Below are 27,045 nucleotides of genomic sequence, written 5' to 3'. Positions count from 1 at the left end.
AATTTTGTGAAGCAGTAGTTGGTCCGCACATACTCTGTGGTATTGTAGAGAAGTGATTCCATGGTAGGTGGAGGCAGTGAGAGTTGATACATAAGAAATACCGGTTTTGTATTTTAGATACTTGATAAATTTGTTTTGAATATTTTCTATTCTTGTTATATATATGGCATACTGGGGATTCCATATCTAAGATGCGTATTCCAAATGGCTTGATCGATATTTTTTTATTTGCAACCACTGTTAGTTTTTGAAAGGTATATTGCTAATTAGATTTTGTTAAGGGGGAGAGATTTTCGTAAAGAGTTTATTAAATGAGAGTTAATCTAATCTCTAAGAACCTCAATTAGTAAACCACTTTTTTAAAATATATGCTGTGTTATCACAGATTATTATTATATTAGGAAATTGAACTGAAACATTCATTGACGCAGGTTAATCTATAATTTGAGTATTGTGTATGCGTATTGAAAAATCTACATAGCTTGGTACGTCTTTAAAATTAAGTAATAGTTTGTCATCTTGGATAAATATGTAATTAAGTATTGCACGTTGTACCTAACCTAAATAAAACGAGAAAGACACGTTTTGATTCGTGCGGATTATATAAAAATTGCATTTAATTAACAAAAAATAACGCTTTTAATTATTACTACGATCCGGAGGCCACGGAGTTACTTATTGCTAGAATTAGCAAGGAACAAATCGATGAACATAAATTATATAACATCTTTACATACCATTGTTTATTTACTAGTTACTGGATTTGCTACGAGGTAATTCTACGTTCAACGTCGTCTTTGTCTCTGTACATTGTAGTTCGAGTACTTTGTCACTAAATGTGAAAAACGTGTGAGTAAGTGCATCACAAAGCGCCTAGAATATTGCACCGTATAAGCGCAGGTGCGACTAATTTGACACAAGGTGGTTCGGATTTTAAAAAATAATTTTATTTAATCATTGGGTGTTAACATAAGTTGTGTCCGTTTTTTCCAAATAAAGAAAACAAGAGGACAGAACAAAATATAATTACAGTTAATTATTAACATAATTATAGGAGAACTGCAACTAAATTGTAATAACCTAACTTTGTTGCAACAGAGAGGGAAAACATTTTTGAGAAGGGAATATGGAAGTCTTGTCATTTACAGTGCTTATTTATTTTATTTTATTTTATTTGTTAGTGTCACACGGCACAAATGCTTTTTATAAACATAAACATAAATACAATTAACATACAGTGTTCTATTACAAAATTATGAAAAAGTATAATGACAATATATCTATATATATTACACAGTTGTTTTATAAATGTTCTATATAATAACTTTAGGATTTTAATACTTAACATACTAAGTTAGAAAAATAATAAAAGTAAAGATAACGCGGTATATTCGAAATAGCAAAAATCATGAATCATTGATTTGTAGGTATTATTGCAATGTTTATTGAATGCCCTAGGAATAATACTAACTGTCTCCTGATAAGAGCTCAGGGGTTCTCAACCGTTATAAAAATAAAATATAAAAAGAAACAAAATTATAAACCTTTTAAAAAAAAATAATATTAATAATTTTAAAAAAATATTTAAAAAAATAAATTTTAAAAACAAAAAAAATGTAATGATTATGATAAAATTATAAATAAACTTATCAATAAAACTTCTTGGTTTAGTTTTACTTTTTAATATTTTAACCAAACTAAACCAAGAAGTTTCATTGATAAGTTTATTTATAATTTTATCATAATCATTAACTATGGAGTTTTATAAAGAAATATCAACAAAAAACATCAATATTTAAAAAAAATATATATCTAGTCGTACGTTTATAAATATATTTGACATGTATTTATTTATACATTTATTTTTCTTTTTTTATAAATGAACATAAATACTTAAACATCAGTCAAAATCCTAAACTATTTCTTTAATAGCAAGTTTAAACTTGGCTAATGTGAAAAATGTCAATACAATTGATCTGTTTTTTTAGACTGTGCAATCTTGAAGTAATGCAATCTTGAAATGACCTGTCATTGGCTGGTTTAAATTCTTAGGTCTGCCAACAAACACACCAAACATCTTGATTTCTTTGATAACAAGTTGTCTTCTTTCAAACGATCACTGAATCAAATTCAATTATAAACACCCCTCTCCCGCTTCCACTCCCACAAAGTCTACTATAAACCATCGAGTCTTTCTAATTTTTTATAATAATTTTCTATGTATAAATGTGTCTATAAAAATGCCCGTTGGGCGTATATATAAATAAATAAAATAAATAGAAATAAAATACACAATTTGTAACGTTCATTATTCTGCTTCCTTCATCCACATTTCCTTTACTATTTTCTCTTTTAACTCTTAAAAGACTGTGATAAATAATCCCTTTGCGCGCGGTGATGTAACATCGTGTTACCACTAGTAAAAGATGGAATAATTATAAGTTCAAAAATTGAAAAAAAAAATGGAGACATACTGTTTAATAATCCCTTTTCCATTATTTGTGCAAATAAACATATAATTTAGCCCTGTTATAGTAAAATAAATTAATAATCATAAATACGCCGCTCAGATTACGCGCGTGCGTTTCCCATCACTGTTATCAACCGGCTGAAATCTGAATCTATTTTACACTTTACTTAGTTTTGTTTTTGTCTCTTTCACACTAACACCTGCCATAGAACAGCGTTTCTGTCTTCCTTGTGATGAGTTCTATCTTCGTGCTCTTTCTTATACATATGTGTTGCTGAATTAGCGGACACTCTTTTTTCGCGTAGCGAGGATAAATATTTTTTTGTATTAACATCCAGCATAGTTGTACAAATTTCATTTTCCAAATCCGGTGTGAAAATGTCCATTTGAAGAATACAAAAAATACGAATTCATCATTTTAAAAAATAAGAGAGATATATCAAGTCTTGTGTCCTATGTCGACTAGTGTGACATCACAGCCACACAAGAGTTAAAGGACATAAAATATAGCCGTAGCGGAAACATCGCTTCCGATTCTAATATATCACAGTGCAAGAAGGAATTTATAATTTTAGTAAACAAGGAAGACCCAGAAAGACATGGCAATACTGAACCCAACAAATATTTGAAGATGGATATGTCAAAACTCGGAATAATGAGCGCGTGTGCGTAAGAAGATGTATGAATGTAGATGAAGCGAAGACGGTATGCAACGACATACTAATATGCCGTTATATCCTCTCTGCAACGGCGTGACGGTTTGTTTATTGGAATATAAAATAGATAAAGATTGTAAAGAGCACTAAACTTGGTTAATGTTATGAAGTTTGTTGCTAGTGACTAATGTTTTGACAGGCTCTCAAACGCGTGATTATTGTTGCGTGGAGCGACGGTAGGAAAATGGGAAGTGGAGCGACGGTAGGAAAATGGGAAGTGGAACGAGTATGGATAGCTAGAAATTTATTTGGAGCAATGTAGGAAGTGTGGCCTCCGTGGTGTAGTGGTCAAGACGCTTGATTCACACACGGAAGGTTCCGGGTTCGATTCCCGGTGAGAACACAAAAATTAAATGTAGTTTTTCTCAATCTTGGGTGTTCTGTGATGTAATTCACCATTGTAATTGAGCCTTTTGGCCTATTGTGGTACAAAAATAGAAGAAAAAAAAAAGTTTCAATACATATTAAAGCATGAAATGAATTATTAAATTAAATATTGACCTGCATTGTAAATATCGTAACGCAATGTTGGTTTTTGAATTAAAGAATTATTGAATAATTAAATTACCAATTGTAAAAACGTGATTGTAATATTACTCACCACTGTATTATGTAATTGCTTATCTGTTTTATATATTTATGTATAAATTTTTAAATGTATTTTCAATATAAATGTGTGTGTCGTAACGCTAATATGATGTTTGTACCTTAAAGGATAAATCACGGGAGTCACATTGAACGAAATGAAAATCATATTGACTTTATAACCAAATTAGATAATTTCAATCTACGAAGAACTTTTAATATAAAACAATTATTATTTGAAAAATAAAAGTACACGTGAATTGGATTACTGATGTTTTTTGCATTAAAACAAGGTGGACTTAAGATTTTTATTTCGAATTAAAAAATCATTATTATGACGAATGTTTACTTCGGTATTCACGTATAAAATAGCATATTGCGATAATTTCTGCATTTTTTAATTCAAAAAAGCAAAAAGTGAATCCTGTGTTTTATGTGCACATGATTTAAGTGAATGTATATAAGAGTCCGGACTTAACACGGAACTTTCTAGCAAAGTTGGGAAATTGAAATTAATAAATGCGTCGTAAGGGAATTGTGTTAAAAAAAACCAATACTTAATAAATACGAATTAAAAAATTCAAACGTTCCGTGTTTAATACAATTATAACAACATGTCGTCTAAGTTTTAAGCCCAACATAATTGTAGTTGTACAATAATAGAATTACGTGGAGATTAAAAAAAATTGATATAAAATGACATCACGGTGAAAAAAGACGGTTGAGTGGACGACATTATGACCTTCTACAATATAATTTTAAATATGAAGCCAATTTACGAAATTGTTTGCAAAGTTTCATGCTTGGGTTTGGCTGCCAGGTACAGGCGAATTAAGATTCCAGTAGCGAATTACATTGGGTCTATATGTAGATTGTACCCGGCAAAGATGAACATGCGTGATTTGAGATGAATATTTGGTAGTACTGAGACAGTGGCGTGTTTATCTTGATCGTGCAACGATAAAATACTGTGCATCATTTATACCACAAGGACAAGGCGTAATGGAGAATTGATCAAACCAGTATTTAATTCAGTTTGTGATGTGAAAAGTCTTTAAGTTACGTTTTTAGATCGCAAATTTATCTTAAACTTAGCTCGGAACAAAAAAATAATGAGAAATCACGAATACCTTTAAGCCAAGTCGTCACTTTATACACTGTGTAACATTCACCATTCTGCCTATGTTTAATCCACATTTCTTCAACTCTTCCATCTGTTGACGTTTGTAAGTTAAAGAACTGAAACCTCTATTGATGTGGGTGGGACTCATCTGGCTGAATTATTTCTGTGGCTTGGGGAGTAAAATGGCCAATGGCGTACACCTATTTTATGACGTTATAAAAAATTGTTTGCGATGTTTGAAAATATTTTTAATAAAAAAACTACCACAAATTAATGTATGTGTGTATAATTTTTTCAAGTATGTGTATTTTTTAACTGACGTCACCTCTCTACAAAATGTTGAAAAGAAAAAAGTTAAATCGGACATTGGCCCTTTTAGACCCAAGACACAGTTTTCACCTACTAGGCAACGTCTTTAAACACTTCTAGGTACTTCTTTTTTTACCCATTAGTGAATAAATTAGTGAAATAAACAATATTTCCAGCACGTCCACCAAAATCATCAGTTTCCACCAGTTGAGACACTGCTGTATTTTTTATTTTTAATGTTTTTTATGATTTACACAAATATTTAATTTTGAGAGCCATTTGCAAGGAGTTGTAAATAACTCACTATCAAAAAATGGGAATAAAATTGGGGTAGAGTGGGATACGAACCACGTACCTTTGATCCGTGAGTCCGAGTTCCACCAAATATCATATATCATCAATAAAGGGTTCAACTCTTTTATTTCACAAAAGTCAACAGCAAACAGACCATAAGTACTATAATTGCCCAGACTTCTCAATTTTCTACTCAAAAATGTTTTTCCTTCTGTTGTAATTAATTTCAATGTTAATTTAACATCATCATCATCATTCCCTTTTCGCACCTAGTAGTACATAGGACACTGCATTGGTATATAAATCGCAGCGTATTTTGATAATTTTTGTTGCATGAAAGTAAGATGATCAGTTTTACGTTTTAGGTATCAGTCCAGGGACAATATATTCTAGTGAAACACTTTTTTAAACAAATATTATATGTCAACCATGTCGGGAATCGAATCCGAGATTTCTTGCATGGAAGGCGAACGCACTGAGCACTACACCACGAGGCCAACGAATAGTATAATTCCCAAGGGGTAATTAGATTTATTTATTCATGCATTTCATAATATACACAGTTTTTTGTTCACTTTGCCCAGTTGTATGAACCAGTACTTATGATTTTCTTGTTGTATTACTGTAGAATGTTTTATTTTTTAAACTTTCTACTGAATATGCTGTATACTTTTAAGGTTAAATTTTTTTCTTATAAATCTTGGGTATAAGGAAATTTATGTTTAAAAAAAAAATTATTAAGCCAAATATGTAGTATTTTAAATGTTTGTAAAAGGCAGAATTGCCGTATATGTTAATAAAATAAAATAAAATAAAATAAAGTAAAATTTCATCTAGAAATTATGAAGAACAAGAAAGTCATAAAATGTACTTGTTCCTTTGAAGTGTCATAAGTTTTATCATTTATTAGTTAAAAATTAACGAGTTATATTTTTTTTTTGTTTATTATCAGAACGTCCCTGGTCTCAGAACGAAATTTAGATGTACAGACTCCGTTGACCTGGCAACCGTCGCGTCACACCGCTGGTGATCGTATCTCCTCCATTCAAGTATTGTTCCACAGAGTGTATTAGCGAGCACAACACCTTCGAACATCCTCCCCAGTGGCGCAAGACGCCACACGAATACATTATGGCCTAGGCTGTTGCATCAGCCGCTCTCATTACCGCCCGGAGGAGATTGATAGCCATCGTGCACGCTGACTAGAGTGGAGCGTGGTGGGACGGCCTGCTAAAAACAAACTGTTGACACGGCGATCTATTGTACTGTGATCTTAGGATTTCCATCGTTTTGCTAGCATGAATTGTAAAGAAAGTGTTGTTGGAATATGCAATCTCTTCCGTTTTTATCGTACCCTAATGTTCTTTAGTGATGATGTGTCGTTTCTCAATTTAGTCAATTTTAAATTGGCAACGACAATTGTAAAATTTAAACGACCAACGAATCATATAAACTATTTATTTTTTTAAATAGAAAAATGAACTTGATTTCTTTTAAATCTCTCAAAAATTATGGATAATTAAAGTAGAAGAGTGAAAATCATAAAATTTTACAAGGAGTCACTAAGTTTTTTTTTTTTTTTAATAATTTTTTTTAGGCCAGGAGGCCCAATTATAGTGGTGAATTACATCACAGTATACTCAGGCTTGAGAAAAATTACATTTTAATTTTTGTTTTCTCACCGGGAATCTAACCCGGAACCTTCTGTGTGTGAGTCAAGCGGCTTGACCACTACGCCACGGAGGCCGCCTTGGGCAACGGTGTATCTTAACTTTTACACCATATAGGTTGCTACCAACCTTTCCGATTCTTTGTTTTCTCGCGAAATTTCTGCACATTGCAAGCCTTTAATTTTTTTCTTGCAAATTGAAATATTTTTTAGTAAAAAACAGTTGAAAAAACGAAATAATTGCAAAAATAAAATGTATTAACTAAGAAATTTCAAGTGGTTATATTTTTTAGAACTATCTCAATAAATTCATTAATTTACATATTTTATTTAAATATTCTATTTTCATTTTCCTAAACAGTCTGATCTTTTGACAATTCATCGTTTTGCTAATGAATTAAACAGTAGTTAACTACCAACATAAATATATCAAAAGTCGTTCCTTATTTATTAGGGATATTGCTGTCGAATATCAGTCGAGAACCCGAAACCTCGTGAATAATACCTCAACAACCTAACCGCTTTACCACGAGGCAGTCAAGTGAGATTGTAAACTATTTTACATGGACACTTATTAGATTAATTTATTACTTCTCTTTCCTGGAATCTCTTCCTGTCGTCTTCCAAACTCATAACCTGATTCCACATTCCTCATTATTTGATGTGTTTAGCATAATAATGATTTGTTTAAGTTTTTATGTGCAAGCTTTATTTTCCCGCTAAAAAAACAGCTGTAATTTAAAATTAATAAGGAAGTTCCGTGGTTTTTATTTTATTTGTTTATTTGATAAAAGACTATTAGACTAAGTCTTTTAAAAAATATATTTTTATATGTCGTATTATCAGCGCTATAACAAATTTGTATTTCTGAAATTACTCCACGTGTAACGTCTTTTCAGCTTCTTTTCGGTCAGTTCGGCCGATTGGTCCGTTGACTTACCGTAAATCGAAAATATTTAACAACTCTTTAATCATTGGTTGATTCACATGAACTAGTGACGTCGTTTAAAGTAGTTCGTTTTTAATACATTTTTAAGAAACTTTTCCGTACAATATAATTCTCAAATTTTTATAACACTTTTTATTTTCGATTTCCCGTTGAACTTAACATCCTCATAATGTGTGTTCAAATACGTATTTTAAATAGATTTTTAAGCCAAAATTTTTAACCTTTTATTTTTTTTACCAGTCTGGTTTTTAATTAGCTGGACGATATTTATTTTAGCAATACTCGTTAGTCTACCAAAGAACGTCTATTTTTGTACTTGAAGATTTTGATAAATAAATCTTATTATTTAAATAAACAGTTTTTTGTAAAAAAAAAATTGCTTTAATCCCCCAAATTTATGTATGTGAATGTTCAAACCTACAGAATGATGAATGTTACACAACGTGTAAAGTGGCCACTTAAGCCAGCAAATGACAGGTTAAAGGTCCTGTATATGCGTAGACTTCATTATCCCTTTCTCAAAATGTTTGCCCTCTCTGTTGCAATAAGTTTTAATACTCAGATTTCTTTTCTTTATACTATTTTATACACGTGTAATACATTTACAGTTATATAGAATTTATTGTATCGGAACTTGAATTGTAAAGTGATAATGGCTACAGCATAACAGCGCTGAAAGTTATGTTACTGCCACAATAAATGTTTTTTTCCGTGTTTTCTCGCTGTTATAGCGCCATTGTGCGTTGGCCAACGGAAGTGTGGAATTTATAGGGTAATACGCGGAGAATAATGGACCGATTCTTACGGCAGGAGAGGTGATCGGTACGGGCTAAAGTGATTGACAATGTGCGATAGTTATCTGCTAGCCGATCTTGAATATACACACCGAGAAAACAATGAAACATATCAGGTGTGCGTAAACTAAGAAAAATTACTTGTAGGTTAAGTTAATTTTTATAAATACTTGCCCAATTTTCTTTGCATTTTACAATAAGTTACAAACGCAAAATCCCCGTTACAAAAACACAAAAAATCCTACAAAGGCATGGCCTGCGTGTGGCCATACATTTTATTTTAAATTTTAATAAAGCGTACTGGAAAAATACGATAGATATCAAATAGTAAAAAATAAGTGATAATATTAGAACACAATTTTTAATTTTTTTCATTAAAAATTTGTCAATGAAAATGAGAAAATTATCATAAAAATATATGCTATTCAACGCCGTTAATAAATAAATAAATACATGTTTGAGTATGTCCAAATGCTTGCAGACTGGCTGGATTTCCTCGTGATAAATGTTTCAGCTCTTTTACTTCACAAAAGTCAAGAGATGGAAGAGTTAAGGAAATGTGGATGTTTGAACATTCACATTTCCTTAACTCTTCTATCATGGGCAGAATAGTGAATGTTACACAGTGTGTAAAGTGGCCACTAAAACCAGCCAATGACAGGTCATAAGCCCTGTAAACGCCTAGACTTCCATATTCCCCTCTCAAAAATGTTTTCCCTCTCTGTTGAAATAAATTTAAGTATATGCTATTCTTAAAAAAAAAAGCTTTATTAAGCGGCCTTTTTTATCTATTATTTCAAAAAAAATTAAAATCGAAACTAATAAAAATAATTCATCTCTATCATAATTATATTGTCCCAATGAAATGCATTGAGTAGTTTTGGAGCTATGAAAAATTAGTGTGTTTGCATTTATTCAAAATGATTTTTGGTCGTCATATTTTTCTCGAGAAACATTTTTATAAGGTGATTTCTGGAAGTATTTTATATGTTGTCTAAATATATCTACTGAAAGAGACCAGTATGCGTGTTCAAGATAATTATACCACAGCGAGATCATGCTTCCAGAAACCATAAAAATGCGTCAGATTTCACTCATAATACGGTAATTCGCATACACATAATATGGATATATTTTTCTGTATATATCGGCAGCTAAGCAGCTGCTGCTTTTTATTAATTTACTTGTAAATCGTAATGTTATTATATCTGATACTCACGGTCTAAATTACGTAATGTGTTAAATAACCCGCAAAATAATGCTGACTACAATTGAAAACGAGTGGATAAAGACGTTACGACGTAAAATTTCAAAAATCTATTTTTTTACATTTACGAAGATTTGAATGTAGTTATGCAGAAAGCAGCCAGTTCACAATTTTGAAAAAATGAGATATTAAGGTTATCCAGTGCAGTAAGGTCAATTGTATGTTCTGCTAAAACAGCCAGACCGCTTTCATACAAAAAACGTTTTTAATCACCTTCTGAAAATGATGTCGGTTACAAAAACGACATTTTCCAATTTGCTAAAAACACCGACAGCATTAGAAAATCTTACGGTTCTTCAAAAATTATTAAAAGTGGTCAAATACATGATAAGATTCTTGTTTGTCATAAAAAAAACAATGTTTTCATGGTTTATCATTTGTTAAAGTCAAAAACATTCCAACTGTTGCGTAGACTGGATTATTCAGTCTTTTCACAAAAGTGCTATTATCTCAGTTTTACTTTTCTATGGCTGGCTGCTTTCTGCATAACTACGTCCAATTTTATGTGCAGCTTTCATATAAAACCAACTACGACATCAAAATGTAGCATAAGACCAATTTTGAAAACGAATGAAGGTGTTATATTACCAATAATTGTACTGGTGTTCAAAATTTTACCCCCAGGTATCTCTGCCTTTTGTTTTTGTCACATAACACCTTTATTCACTCTTAAACTGTTAAATAAATAAATAAGTAATGATTAGTAAAAATAATTATATTTATGTTTGAAGCACCAACTTTGTGGTTTATTTTATTTTATTTTTTTTATTTATTTTTTAGTTTTATATTAATGTTATTATATTCATTATAATAACATTAATATAAAACAACTTTGTTTTTAGCCCCTTTTTTTTTTCTACCGACTTGTTTTTAAGTTACACAAGCTTCTTTATCGAAGTATATTGAACTAAGTTAAGTAGTATATTTATTTTATTTTAAAAGTGATTGAATTTTACATTTCTATATGTGCATAATGTCTCTTACCTGATAAGAGTACAAATCCCGTACCGAGCCAGGTAAATAATACATTGCAATTTACATGTGATATTTTATTTCATGTTCAGATATTAATACTATCTTAAACAGTTAGCCCACCACATACCGCACGCCGCATCTAAGGATTTAAGTCTCCTTGGCAGTGCCCACATACAAGGACAGATCTCGATGTCGAACGAGAAAAGATGCCGGAAGGAGCTCTCTGTAATCTGCAGCCTTGGCATAATTACGCCGAAAGAAGTTAATACAGAAGTACACAATATTATGTACTTAATTGGATTGAAAAAAGAGGGATGCGGCTTCTTCACTGATTGGAATTAAATTGATTGGACATGATCAATTTGCCGACATGATAACAAAACTTTTTAAAAGCCTTGAAATTATGTTTGGAAGCCACCAGATATGTATATCTGACAGAACCTTTAAAAGGGCCAACGATAGATTTTTTTAAAGCCAATCAACAGGCTTATGGAAGCCCTTACAGATTGGCATTAATGCTAAACAATCTCAATCTCTATTTAAATTTACAAAATGTATAGTTATGACATAATCTAGGCGGACATAGCAAGTGTGTCATCGCGAGTCAGGAGTGACAATATCACTTGCTTTTTGAATGTTTGTCTTTACTGTAAGAACACATCGATAGTACCGGTTAATGGGATTTTGTTCACTGTTCTGAGGATTCTTGGTAGAGGGGAAAATAATCCGATGTTGGTTTTATAATTTCCCACAGCAAAGACAGCATTGGCACGCAAGTTACGGTGAGGTACATTAAGGTAAATCTGAGCAAGAATATCATGGGTATACAGTTAGATATCAATTTGTGCAAGACTATCAAAGCAGCCAAAATCCTTCTAAATTCTAAACTGAAGATATGAAAGTACTCTTCTTCTTCTTATGGTTCCTCTCCTCGTTGGAGGTTGGAAATCATCGTTGCGATTCTTACTTTATTGGCAGCTGCCCTGAACAAGGAAAGAACTCTAGACGATCATAATAGTTAATTATGAAATTAGTTGCGTTAAACTCTTAAATTATGTAATTTTAGACACGAGTATATTAACATCGGCCTCGTTCACCATCGGTCTAATGGTCAGCTCGTTAGTCTACCATGCAAAAGGTCTTGGGTTCGATTCCCGACATGGTTGATATGAAATATTTATTTATGGGGGTGTTTTCACACTGGAATATTTCATGGTCCCTGGACTGGTACCAGAAGCGTTTGACTGATCATCTTTCCTTAATGTAACAAAAATGATCAAGGTACGCTGCGATTGCTGTACCAATGCAGTGCCCTATGCACCATTCGGTGCGGAAAGGGAATGATGAATGATGATGTTAAAAATGTTTATAACAATAATTGCGGAGTTCAGTGCTACAGGAAATTAAATATAAAAATGTTTTCTTACTCGCGGTAAAAATTAGACCACTGAATTGTACGTCGAAGTTTCTCAAAAACACACGAAAAAAATAATAAAAATGATTTTAATAAAGATGAACTACGTCACAAGTTCAACAATGTTTTGAGTATGTCCAAATATTTGTAGACAGGCTGGATTTCCTAAAGGAGTTATTTAGATTTAAATTTGTTGAACTACTTAACAAAAGTCATTACTTTACTTCACAAAAGTCAACAGACGGAAGAGTTGAGAAAATGTGGATGTTTAAACATAGGCAGAATGGTGAATTTTACACAGTTGTATAGTGGCCATTTAAACCAGCAGGTCACCACTTCGACAGGTCGTAAGCCTTGTAAATGCCTAGACTTCCGTATTCCCTTCGCAAAAAAAAAATCCCTCTCTGTTGCAACAAACTAACGTCACACGATCTGGCGAAGCAATCTGCAGAACTCTCCGAATAGAACTTGGGACGTCGCAGGCGGAGTATTTTCAAAATTACGAAACTTTTCAAATTATAGCGCTAGTAATACGATACATAATAAATAAATAAGCTTAGTTAATAGTCTAATAACAAGTAAAAAATAAGTGATTCACTGATCTATCTTATTGATATCTATTTTTTTGCATTTATCAACCTCTCAGATTCAGTTCCGTAAAGTGAGGTCAATATTCCCCTCAATTCAACAATGGTCATTTCTTATTTCCATTATTGCAGATAAAACAAAAAATTAACAAAATTACGTAAACAACTCCCCAACAGTATACATTGTACAATTTCGACACCTTTACACTCCTGTATGAACTAATCCTACATTTTTTAGTAATTTTTCACCGTTATAAAAAATCATTTTAATTTTTAGAGCAGCAATAGATTGATAGATTGATATTGCTTGGTACATTTTTTCTTCTGCACACCTATTGTTTTCTTAACAATAAAAACTTGTATCTCTTCAAATAGTTCCAAATAATTTACCTCATTATCAACAGTAAAATTATTATGTAATCTTGTCTCGCGCCTTTACAATACAGCTAATTATTGTGTAATGATAAATTCGATCGTATTGTTATAGTATGGAATTTTTTGGTAAAGTTGCTTTCATGATATTTAAAATTGATGCTGCAAGTAAATTTTATTATTCACTATCGACCCTTAGGTCAAATGCGTTGTCAGTGGACTACATATTGTGATTACTAAAGATTTTATTTTATTTGTATTTATCATTTGTCGATTTGATATGACAGAACACAATATTTTTTACAAAGATTAGAACTGTACAGTTTGCTTCTAATAAAAAAGTCAAATATGTTTTAAAATGGTCCATTTTGAATCGCGAAAATTGTATTATTATTGGAGAATTTTTTATAGCGTCGTTTTTCTGAAAATCTCCTCAAGGGCACTGGACAATAAACAAACAGCGCGTCTTGCAGCTACAGAGCGCATCGACGGTTGGGATTCTAGTTCTTCGTCTCTATTTATGATTTATTACAATTATAACATATAGGAGCTAGATTACAGCACGTCTTGCAGCTACTGAGTGCATGAATAGTAAGAAATCTAGCCCCATTTACACGATTATTTTATTTGACAATGAGGTTGATAGTCTAAATAATATTTTTAAAAACGAAAAAAAAAACACGTTTATAAAAATAGCAGTTAGATTACAACAAGTCATGGAGCTATTGTGCGCATGGACGGTTGGAATTTTAGGCCTATTTGATAGTTGATAAAATTTACCTATTCAAACTAGATTTCCAATCGTCTTGCAGCTACCAAGCGCATGGACGAGTGGGATTCTAGAAACTTAGAATTATATCAATAAATTTATAAAAATAAACACTAAGCGGAATAGTGCATTTGTCAAGTGTTCATGTTAAAAAGTAAACATTAAAAACCTGAACAGATAAAGCGACACCATGGATAACAAAGCAAAGAAAATATCAGAAGGGTAGCTTTTGTTGATTTTTTTGTATCTATTTTTATTTAAGAAGTTAAAAATGAACAGAAAATATAAAAAGAAATTTTTCCTTTACAAAGTAGGAAGTTACGACCGCACATGTGGCTAACAGGCTGCTTGTTAATCTCTAGAAGATGGTGGATGCCCATGTGTAGTTACCAAGGAGAGGAATGATGCCTTTTGTTCCAACGACTTAGTGTCCATTTTCGTGTCTGTATTTTTTCGTTTTTACGCAATATTCCCGCTCAATTGTATAGATTCTTATTAGGCAAACGCGTGTAAAAGAGTGTTTTAAGGATTGATGCATCATTTTGTATGTTATTAGAAAGCAGGGTTTATATTTTGTATTTATGAGTAATGTTTGTGCGCAATGAAAAATCAATAACGCATAACATTTTTGTCAATGTGAGACAATTTTTGTACATATAATTCATATTCTGGTCTAGTTGTTCGTAACGTTTTTGTTATCAAACCTTAAATATTGATAGTGTTCAGAAATGGGATTTTTATAATGAAATAATGTATTCGGTCAAAACCATGCCAGCATTTTATTACAAAAATAATAAATTACATTTCAAGTATGTACATGCCTATGTACACATTACATTTACGCATTCACAGCATCGATACCGTATATAAAATCTGTCGAAATTTTCAAGGATTTCTGCATTTCTAGTTGATCGACTGACCATGTTAAAAAGATTTCTGTTACATCTACCGAGCATTGCTTGCATATCGCAAATATGTACAAATGTTTACACATTTACAATGCTTGAAGATAAAATAAATAATACAAATAAATAAAGAAGACTCTTTTAACTTAAAGCTCGATACACCTTTCTTAAAAGATCTAACCTCTCCGCTCCCAAATAAAAATCTAGGTTTAAATTATTAAATAACTTAATCTAACGGATCAACAGAAGAGAAATGATTGAAAATTTCGTTGGCAGATTGACTTAGACTATTAAATAAGTGTCTATATTGACGCGGAGACCGAACCACAAGTCGGTCAACGGTTCAGTCGAGTAGTTACAAAAGTTGCATATCGGGGTCCTGGTATAAAGCACGCGTGAAATCGTCAAATCTCTCAATTCTCACAATCTTTTAATTTGTATTACACTCGTAGCGTTTATTTATAATTAAAGGCCGAGGAAAAGATTAGACGATAGGGAGATTTGATGATTCTCCAAGTACTAAAGGTCCTGTTGACTGGAGCCTAATACTGATACCCGGATTGGGGGTTGTAAGATGGCTTGTTGGGAGGAAGGTACTGCTGCTGGGGCTTGGTAGATGGGTATCCCTGAGACTGACCAGATGGATATCCCTGGGACTGACCAGATGGATATCCCTGGTTTCCTTGAGCCGCTTCTTCAGCCGCGTTCTGGGCCAAAGATCTGCAACAAAGAGAAGGTTATGAATTCACTCATCAAACATATTGAGAGATAAACATCACTTTGATAACATGTAATTCAATAAGTGTTTTACTATGTAATCAACCCTCTGGCCTATATAAGTTAAAAAATAATTAATCACACCAAACTCGATTACCAAAAGAATCGATCGAGGTTAACAATTATCCAGACAATATGAACAGAGTGATGGGGTGCGATTAATTCATCCTGGTATCCGGAAATACATACATTACATAAAAGTGTAGACTCTGAAACGACTCAGATTTCCGTTCAACAAGCTAAATTTAGCGATGACTGCGAAATGGTAGAAACCCTTAGTGCAAACTTATCCTTACATAAATCTTCACACATCAACGAGCTAATACCTTGGAAAAGAGTGCAAACGGCACAATAACTCAGAAAATCTCATTATGCATCTAAAATACCATAAAAATTTAAGACATTTACTCATGGATTATTTCATTAATATTATTATGTTCACTACTTAGATGAAGCATATTTCGTCAAATTTTTTTTCTGGCCCTCTGCTAATTATGTATCCTTACAAGTTGGATTCACGTCTCGTAGTTCAGCTGAACAATAGTTAGCAATGGACTTCCAGGACTAAAAAGATCTAATGAGAAGGCAATTGCGATTGAGGATCTCAGTAATCGTACAATAGATAATTTTTAAAAAACCCTATCGAATGAGCTACGCAAATGTATTTTTAAAAACTAACAAATATCTTGTATTAAAGACCTAAACCAACTTTAAAAATCTTCCTCAGAATTTAATTTTTAAAGTATGTAAAAAATGATCAATTTTATCTGATTTCTTCAAGGAATCTGTCAACCAAACCGTCAGTTATCTTTCTCACACAATGCACGCGTCTCAGAAGATATTATGTATTCTACATCCGAGGACACATGAAGAATTAAATCGCTTCAATAATTCTAATGTTATACAAGATGATTGTTTGAATTCAGCAGCAAGCGAAGAGCTTTTCTGTAAGAGACAATCACTAACAATGTTGACGTAACAATAAACTGTGTATTGTGTTTTTGTATCTCTTCGAATAACGACGAATCCTGAGAATTCCATGAATAATGGTTCGTTAGTGTTAGCCATTTTTTTACTGACGTAATTAAGGCTGAGGTGTTTGATTACCATAGTTAGAACATAGTACAAAAAATCAAGAATATGGAATTGAAATTGTCTTTTTATAGATGCGTATTAATTATTCATACAGCGGTATTATACATTATGATTAAATACTGTTTACATAATTTCCCCTTTTAAATGTTCACTGTCATGTTTTAATTGTGTTTTTTTATATCTGGGAACTTTAAGACCTAAATTTGAAATATGACAAATGGTAATATTTATTTATGTTTTTTTAGTACCCAGTCCGTCTCGTGATGCAATGGTTGGTGCGTTTCAACCAATCGATAAAGATATTTAAAAAAAATATTTTATTTTAATTTTTCATTCCTAGTTTCATAAGTTTTGATAAGCGAGTTTAATAAAATATTATAGATAATAATATATACACTGCGTGTCTACCTCGTGGTCAAATGTCCAACGCGTTTGTTTACAGTGCAAGATGTCTGGAGTTCGATTCCCGGCATGGACGACATAAAATATTTATTTAAAAAGGTGTAGTTTTACTTGAATATTACATAGTTCCTGGACAGGCACCGGAAGTGTAATACTGTTCATCTTATTTTTATGTCACTATTATGATCAAGAGACGCTGTACCATTGCAGTTCCCTATGCACCATTAGGTGTGGAAAGGAAATGACGAAAGTATTTTTTTGTTATTTTTGATTTCGGAAATTCAAGTCCTTTTTCAATCTACAATAATTTGTAAGGCGTTGATTGACTAATATAGAATGAAAAATGTTTATATTGGTAAATTACGGTTAAAGATTTTTTATTGTTTTGTTAGATGATGATGTTAGTGATGATGATGGCATGATGATTTTCTTTGAGACTTACGCTTTAATGGCGTCTGGGATTGGAGGAGGAGTGGGGAGATGATCTCCGAAGGCTCTGAACCCGTTGGCATCGGCTACATATGTCACGGAGTACGTCTTTCCATCATCGCCGATGTAGGAATAGGATCCGTGCATCACCTGCTCTTCATGGTCAGTCCCGATGTTCTCGATGTGACCCATCTGTTCGATATGGGTCTGGTCTCCAGTGAGGGTCCTGAAAATATTTCAAATCACTTATAATCAAGAGGGAATCGTCATTGGCAGAAAGGTATATCAATGACAGCCTCCGAAATGACGGAAATGTTTGGAGTTTCGAACTGCGTTATACCAAAACTTTTTTCCGCTCGCGTTTTAGTAGATCGTAACATATCTTACCCGCTTAAAGACCACGCCTGAGTATACTCGGGCAATCTTTGATGGCAAAAAAAATCACTCCTTAATATTCTCCGGTGAAAATAAATAATCGTTCGAGTCACGAGGTTTATTTTTTTAGTTCTTTGCATTTATAAGGCATTATTAGTTCATTGTGACGATCAAACACGAGTAAAAAAATATTTCTTGACCCATACTGTGCACCATAATATCAACTTTCAGTCCCAATCTTGGCCCGAAAAATGGCTTTTGTGAAGGGTGTATGTATATGTATGTTCAGTTAGTAAAATTCTTTCACAATAATGTGTTTTTTTTTTATGATTACTGAAATATAAAAGTATTTTTTAAAATAAAATATTTTTTAAGAACAAAAAAATATCAGGCACAAGAGAAAGACGTATGGTGAAGATCAGATTTTTAAAACGCGGTTTTCTTTTATGCGTTTTGGATTTTATTGTTCAATATTGCTTATTTTATTTTAAATTTAATTATTTCTAAACTCTACATAATTTTGATGTGAATAGTAATGTACGAATATGTTTATTTTATCACAGTTATAATTTATTTATTTATTTATTAGTTTAAACATACATTTTTACAAAAATGGCACAAAAAATACTCTGGAAAATTCTGCTTGTACTAGGAGTAGGCTCAGTATATGAAGGGTCGGCAAGCCAGAAATATTAGTATGCCTAATGTTGCAATCGGTTCCTATATGGGCAAATGCCTGTTCTAAGAAACCGATTTGTTGCGGCAAATATGACTATTTTGTTGTTATAGAATAAAGAGGTATAATTATTTTATACATATAGTTATAACCATTTTTTGACATTCACATAAATGCAATTCAGTAGGATTTGATGTATTTTTATTTTTGTAACAATTTTATTAGTGAAGGATAAAAATGTACGAAATTATTAATTGGTAAATAAAAAAAACTGTATTAGAAAGAACTCAAGTACTTTTTTGTGTGTTATTTTTTTTGTAATTTTAAGCCCTTTCAACATAATTGGATATATTTTATGTTGATTGCGTTGATGGCATTTATTGTATTTTTGGAAACTGCATGTTTCAATCTTGTAAGTCGTATATCGTTCTCGGAATATAATATGACTTAGCTTTTTTTAATTACGTGCACAATCAAAATAATAAGTTCTAAAACAAAATTGCGAACAACGTGACATATTAGGTGTAATTACAGCTAATTAGATGTATATTAAAGATGCAAAAAAACCTAAATTTTTAAAATCGGATTGGTATGTTTCTTAATTTGACTACTAAATATTTTATTTAAATTAAATTTGATAAAATGCAACCGAACGTTTAAAACTACTGTACGACAGCGAACTTAATGCATCACATATTTTATTTGTTTTAAGGATGGTTCCGTTAATTTTAAATAAACATATTTTCTTTATTTAGTTCGTAAATATTTATATAAAAATGTAACAAAAAATTACTGTAAATATCAAAAGTAAAAAAAACTTTAAGATTTAAAATTATAGTGTCATAACTACCTAACTTTATTTACAATAAGCATTTGTAGTATTGAATTTGTTTGACATTATAATAATGACACTAACTTGTATTCAGAGCTTACTGCACATTCATCTATACTTTGGATTAAAGTGACATATCGACGGTCCATACGTATACTATCGAAACTGCATTTTGCGAGGTTTACAGGAGAGTAAAAACAAAGCTTGATAAGAAGTTATTAGATACTGGTAGGATTGCCAAACATGTGTCTATTGAAATACAACCTGTAAACAACATTCTGTTAACCTCTTAAAATGCAGTTTCGATAGTATACGCAGAGACTGTCGATATGTACTTATAACTACACGTATCAACAGCTCTTTAAGCTTCCAAGATACTGTGGTGTGACAAAAATGTTTAGGGAAAGTGAGGGTTTTTCTTTCGAGTGTCTCCTCAAATTTAGAATCCGTATGTTTCAGGCGACAAAGAACCTCCTGATTCTTGCAATTCAACCATGGCTCAACTCACATAGAATTTAGTATATATTATAATAAAGTTCCTTTTGAATTGATATTTACAAACTTAAAGATAAACAATTACATTACTTACTCGTATTTGTAGCTTCCATCTTCATTAAGTTCGTTGATCTGTTTCAGAATTGGCACTTGGGGAGTAGTTGGGCCTGAGGGAGGTAAATAGTTGTTCTGGGAAGGATTGTACGAGTTTTGGGGTTTCTGAGGGGGAACGTATGTGTTCTGAGGTTTCTGGGGAGGAGGGACATAGCTGTTTTGGGGCCTTTGGGGAGGGACGTACGAGTTCTGGGGAGGAACGTACTGGTTGGAAGGCTTAGCGGAAGGCTGCTGGGGAGGGAGATAGTTGTTCTGGGGAGGGTTGTAACTGTTCTGGGGAGGAAGATAGTTGTTTTGGGGAGGTTGATAGCTGTTTTGGGGCGGTTGGTAGTTTTGCTGGGGAGGGACGTATGTGTTTTTGGGACCATTCAGGAAGTCGGCACCGCTTGCTGAGTAGGCGCTTGCGGGGGCTCGCTGTCTCAAGGCGAGGAGATCTGCGTGGCACGTGGCCAAAATGGCGGCTAACACCAACTAAAATAAAATACGTTTAATTAATAACAATTTAATGAAATAAATGCCGCATGGGTGGTTAGCGCACCGTATAAGTGTAAATGTACGTAATTCGGCCTTTCGAGCCTCGGCTGATTAAGATCTTGGACACCTAAAAATATCGCCCCTTTATACATAAGATTTTTTTTTTGTTCGGAGTAATGAAAATGTAACAAGGAAAAATCTGTCGCTTAAAAAAATGCTACTAGTACCACACAACATATTCAGATAGGTATATCAAATATCTAAATAATAAACTTGTTTAGTTAGCGAGAAATAAAATAATAATCTGTTATTAAAAATCTTTAGAATAATCAGTAAAAATGCTTCTAGAACCATGCACTATTAGCTTATACCGAAAAAATCATACTAAAGTGAAAAGTGACAATGCCCGGGGTCTAGATCGATAGGATAATTAATGTATACGTAATTTAATGAAATTGCTATTGCATACGTGGATATCATATCAAAAGTGTAGATGTGATATGTATTCTATTTTTAAAAGAGATATCAAGTTGTTTTTCTAATTTTATTAATATCATCATCATTCCCCTTTTCGCACTTAATGGTGCATGGTGTACTGCATTAGTACATCATTGCTGAGTATCTCGATGACGTTAATGAGGTTGACTTTTTTTTTTATTTTTATGTTTTTTTGCGGCCATATTTTAACGCCCTAGGTTCTGTATTGGAATATCAAAACAACAAGATATTGAGTTTTGGTTTTTACGTAAAAAAAAAAAAAAAAACAGTGAATCCACAAATCTTGATAATTTACAAATAAACTATTTTTGTGACAGTAGATTTATTTTTATATTATTAATAAAATATTATAAGATTTATAAAAAAAAGATTAAAACCGGTCAATGGTTATCCCGAATTTGTGAATTTAAGTATGACTTATCTTTTATTTCTACATCAAAAAAACTACTTATTCTCTGTAAAACTGTTTTTGAATTTGAAACAATTCAAAATTCTGACATAAGACGTATGTGCTAAATAATTTATAATTAAAGCAATGTTATTATAAAAATATGTATGTGTATCTATTTCAAGATTAAAAATAAAACAACAATTTCAATGTCTATCTATGTCTCTCGTGCTAAAACATTTTTAGAGGTTTAAAATAAACCATTAATTTTAATTTAACTTATTTTTAACGTAAAGATTTTTAACAGCCTCATTTTAAAAAATGTGTGCGCTTATTTCGGCTTTTGATGGTTTTAATAAATAAAAAAATAAAATTATTCCTATAGTACCGAATTTGTTCGACATTTCGATTTATAATATTCTTAAAATAAAAGCTTTAGAGTAGCGCTAAGTTCGATGCAGAAACGGCTAATTATATAAAAAACTTAACATTTAAACAATAAGAATTGTTCAATGAATACTTTTTAATGCAACAAAGTTTTTTAAAGAATAATTATGCTGTCACTGTATTCACATTAACGTAACTTTATTATTGTGTCATGTTTTTACAATTCGCTCAGTTTACATGTAATATTTTCCTAAAATGGTAAATTTAACCAAATAAGATGATTTAATCTTGACATAGGCATTGAATCTTATATTTTTATGATAATAAGCAATTATTCTGATTAATGATCCAGATTTTTATTCACCGTCTGCATTATAGCAATGGTATGTGTGTCAAGTTTGAGTAATTCACCAAGAACGGTATGTAAGAAATAATTATTTTATTTAATTCAGTTATTCTGAATATCACAACATTTTACGTGATAAATAGCAATACATGCATTCAAAGTTGTTTTGACTTTTTTATACGTTATTTACATGTATACGGGTATACACTCAATATTGTCAAAATTTAGCAACAACGAATTTTTATCGTGTTTTCTTAAAAATACTTGTGACTGTATTATCATGTTTTTTTGTATCAAAACATACCAGGAGGTCAAATAAACGTGGTGGGTTACAGCACAGAACACCCAGGCTTGAGAGAAATAACATTTATTTTTTTGTTTTTTCACCGGGAATCGAACCCGGAACCTTCCGTGTGTGGGTCAAGTATCTTAGCCATTACATCACGTAAGTCGTCATAATAGTTATCTTATTAGTATTTTTTGGATTTATTTAGTTGGATTTATGGTGTTTTTTTGCGTCAAAAAAATTATATCAGAAAATTTCTATAAAGGCTATCTATTTAAATTTTAAAAAGTTGTTTTGGTCTTTCGAATTTCGATGAACCAAAAAATACTTATTATTTTTTTTATACAAAAATAGTTTTCACTTTAAGAGTGTTAAATATATATTACATATAATTACAAGAACTCTATTTGTATATTTTTTTATTATTATGAAATCACTTCATTAAAAATTAACAATAAAGTAATCGATATTAATATTTAAAGCATTATAATATGCATGCTTCCACTTTCTATTGTGTTGTATCCCAACTCAACACAGGCCTCTTGGCCTCATAGAGTTAAGGACACGTGATTTTTTATAATATGTATCTTTAAATGAATAAATAAATTAATTAATAAACAAAAATAACTTTGTGACCAAATATTTCAATAAAATTTTCTATAACAAAAAAGAATATAAATACTTATATCGACCAATAGCTACCTAAAAAAATAGTTAAATACTGGCATTTTTTTTGTGTAACCTCATTTTTAAAACCGAAGTATTAAACAAACTAAAAAAAAAAATATATTTCGAATGATTTTTCTGTTGCTACGTAGAGCAATATTTGTAAAGTTTGTTAGAAAAATTGGTTTTAATATAATTATCACTGAAAATAATATTTAAACTACCCGGCGCACATAAGGGTGTTATAGGTCGCGAAAACACAAGCGAGTAAGCAAGTTTTTCTTACCAGCTTCATGTTAAGTCCTTCGCACACTCGTAACAGTAACAGTTAGTAGAATATCCCAGGTGAGTCGCCTGGCTGTGACTGATGCTGTGTAAGAATCCCCGCCGCTATATATACCTCCTTCTATCCTTGCTCTCCTATTAAGCTGACCAACAAGATCATCTCGCGGACCATCTTACTAGAGCGGCAGAAGTTGGGGTGGGTCGTACGTACAAAGGCTGTTGACTTTGAATTTAATACATTTATACATTATATATTATGATCGGGCCCTACGTTGCGCGCTGTAATAAATTTCGTAAAATTATTACGCTGATTATGTGTACGATGATTTCGATGTCTGTGGTATCTTGATTTAATTATTTATAATCATTCAATAAATTTACTTTATTATTATTTTTTTGATTTAATGTTTTTTGTATTATTTTTTTTAATGTCACGGATGCTTATTTTTAAAATATTTCAAAAATGAGCGGCCAAAGGTTTCTTCAATTCATATGGGCGTAATAAATAATTATTTTCTATTTACTCAATAAAAAAATGCTATTTTATTTCATCAACATGAATTTTTAATTTAATTTCGTGAAATATTAAAAAGTAGTTCTTTGAGCACAACAGAGTTTTAGTTCCAACACTTATGTATGTAAGGGAAACATGGAACTGTCAGATGAAGGATGAAAGCCGAGGGAACGAGGTTGAAATGCGATCACTTCGACAAATGTGTGGGAAATCAATGTATGACAGGGTTACGAATGATGAAATCAGGCGAGAGTGTAAATCTGAAACAAGTATAATTGATAAGATTAAGAAAAGGTCTATGAGATGGTTTGTGTCTTGAGAACAAATGGACGACAAAAGAATGGTAAAACAAGTATATATGGCGAAAATGAACGGTAACGTGGGACGAGGACGACCAAGGAAGACGTGGCATGATCAGATAAACCAAAATCTTAAGTCTGGTCGTGTCAAAAGCAGACAGAACCGAAGGGAATGAATGACAAGATGTATGAATGTGGAAGAAGCTAGGAATTTATGTCAGGATAGACGTGTGTAGCGGACCATTATCTCTGCCTATCACTACGGGGAAATGGTGTGATTGTAGTAGTAGCGGTAGTAGTAGTAGTTCTTTGAGAGAAATTAAGTAAGGCAATACAATCAGTAATTGTTGTTTTAGTTTACTGGTTTCGGGATTGTCAGAGTTTTCAAAAAACCATTTACTCAATTGAATAAAATGTACATTTAAAAATAATTGTCCTTCCCGTTTCCGCATCTATTGGTGCACAAGGCACTGCACTTATAAACACAATGCGGAGTATTTTTTATTTACAATTTATCTGTTATATGATGATAAGGTTCACTTAACGTACATTTTATTTATTCTCTTACATTCATTTTTCCTAAATTTTACCATTTTTTAATTTTTGCGAAGTAAAAAAGCTGAAACCTTTATTGATGTGTGTGTGATTCATCTGATGGAATTACGTCACTTTGATACCAAGCAACGCCTTAAAAAAATCTTCTTTTTTAACCAGTTGGTTTAATCAACCATGTTTTGAGTTTGTCCAAATGTTTGTAGACAGGGACTGAGATAAATAACATCTCAGCATAATGTTATTTAAAGTTTATGTTAGTTATTAAGATGGTATAAACTAACCTAATGAAGCATAAATTAATACAATTTAAATGCAAATAACTGCATGTTAAATTATTGAATGAACACTAGTAATAACATTAAAAGAGTGAAATAAATTAAAATCAATTAATATCAATCGATAATGTAATGTCTTTATTTAAAACGATTAACTTTGTAGGTACTTGTCTGTAAAAGGAACCAATTACAGTAATTAATAAAAATATTATTTTTTAATTATTTACAATACTTATTTGCTGTATAAAATGCAATAATTACGTCATGTTATCAAGTGTTTTGTCTCAGTAATTTGTCTCAATGATGTGGAAATATTATTTAAATTTACGGTTTTAAAATTGTCTTTGTTCTCTAGTTATTCTGTTAAAATATTGCCAGTTAAAATACCAACCATTCTTTCTTTTACACTTTTATTTTAAGATTAAAATTTGATTTCAATTTTACCGGTGAGACATGCGCAGATTGAATTAACGTATATAAATTACATCCATTACGTTTCTGTGTCTGACAGAAGAAAAATGCAGTTCCAGGTGTAGAAAAAAAAACTATAACCATTGACGAGTGTTTTCGATTTGATGGCTACTCTCAGGTAAAATACTAGAACAAGAAATCGAGTGGAAATAAGTCCACCTCATTGTGTGGTAATCTGCACGTTTGCCTACCATTCTTGAGGTCTTGGGTTCTATTGTTGGCAGGGTGGACGTGAAACATAGTTTTTCTAGGTGGTTCTACACTGCAGTATTACTTTATTCCTGGACTGGCATTTAAAGCGTTAGACTGATGATCTTATCTTCATTTAACAAAAATGATAGAGATACACTGCGGTCGATGTAACAATGTAGAGCCTTATGCACCATTTGGTTCGGATAGGAAAAATGTGAATAATTATTTATAAGACAATTTATAGATTTTTTTCATTGATTGTGTAATTTGATTAATTGCAAAACTTTCTACGAAATTTATTCATGTGTATATTTTTATAAATAATATAATTTATGAAGGATTTACACGACCGATTGCCTAAAAAGTCTTAACATTATCAAAAATAGAATATATGAATTAACATAATTGTACACGAATTGTTAAATTTATTAACTCAACTTTTTTTTTTCATTTATAAAAGGTTACTATTAAAACTTTTATTACCATACATAACTAATATAGTCTAGTTTAATTTTATTACTGTCCACAGCATAAGAAATATAAAAAAATAACAAGTGATCAATTTTTAATGGCGAAAAAAAATAGTTGAAATACGCATTTATAGACAGGATTGCTTTTATCATCAAGAAACACTTCTTAAAAATTAAAAAATATGCAATCAATCCACCAGTTGCAGTTTTTATTTAATCTATGGTAATAATATTAATAATTCATTGCTTGTTTTCAAGAAACAAAATTTTCATTTTCATTAGACGTATTTTACAAACACTGTAGACTGTAGACCTTAATCCTTTGCCTTTCACTTGCATATGATATTATTTATATCAGATTCGTATCAGAATGATCCTTTAAGGCCTTAAGACCTTTGTTAACATGTTACTTTATTAAATGCGACGGGAGGTAATAAAATCATCTTTCATCTTTGAAAGATTTATAAGGACAGTAAGCATTTTGACACCGGATATTTTAGGTTTATTGTTCTGTGTCCTAGAAATACGACTCCATATACTGCGGAT

The 27,045-nt window shown here is 31.6% G+C and overlaps 1 protein-coding gene across 1 annotated transcript; it reads right to left on the bottom strand.

Moving 5' to 3' along the window:
- Window positions 1-15,048: 15,048 nt before the first annotated feature.
- Window positions 15,049-23,804, bottom strand: LOC148285019 (uncharacterized). The gene is made up of 4 exons (XM_088231494.1): window positions 23,725-23,804; window positions 20,374-20,864; window positions 17,915-18,127; window positions 15,049-15,918 (listed from the first exon to the last, which is right to left on the bottom strand). The coding sequence occupies exons 1-4, from the start codon at window positions 23,731-23,733 to the stop codon at window positions 15,741-15,743; spliced, it is 891 nt and encodes a 296-aa protein (XP_088087620.1). The 5' UTR covers window positions 23,734-23,804; the 3' UTR covers window positions 15,049-15,740.
- Between the last annotated feature and the right edge of the window lie 3,241 nt (window positions 23,805-27,045).

The sequence above is a fragment of the Micrasema longulum genome, unplaced genomic scaffold (genome assembly GCF_059751315.1).
Source record: "Micrasema longulum isolate JH-2025_06_02 unplaced genomic scaffold, ASM5975131v1 h1tg000069l, whole genome shotgun sequence".
In the NCBI taxonomy this organism is placed as follows: Eukaryota; Metazoa; Arthropoda; class Insecta; order Trichoptera; family Brachycentridae; genus Micrasema; species Micrasema longulum.
This window is presented reverse-complemented; position numbering and strand designations above follow the sequence as displayed.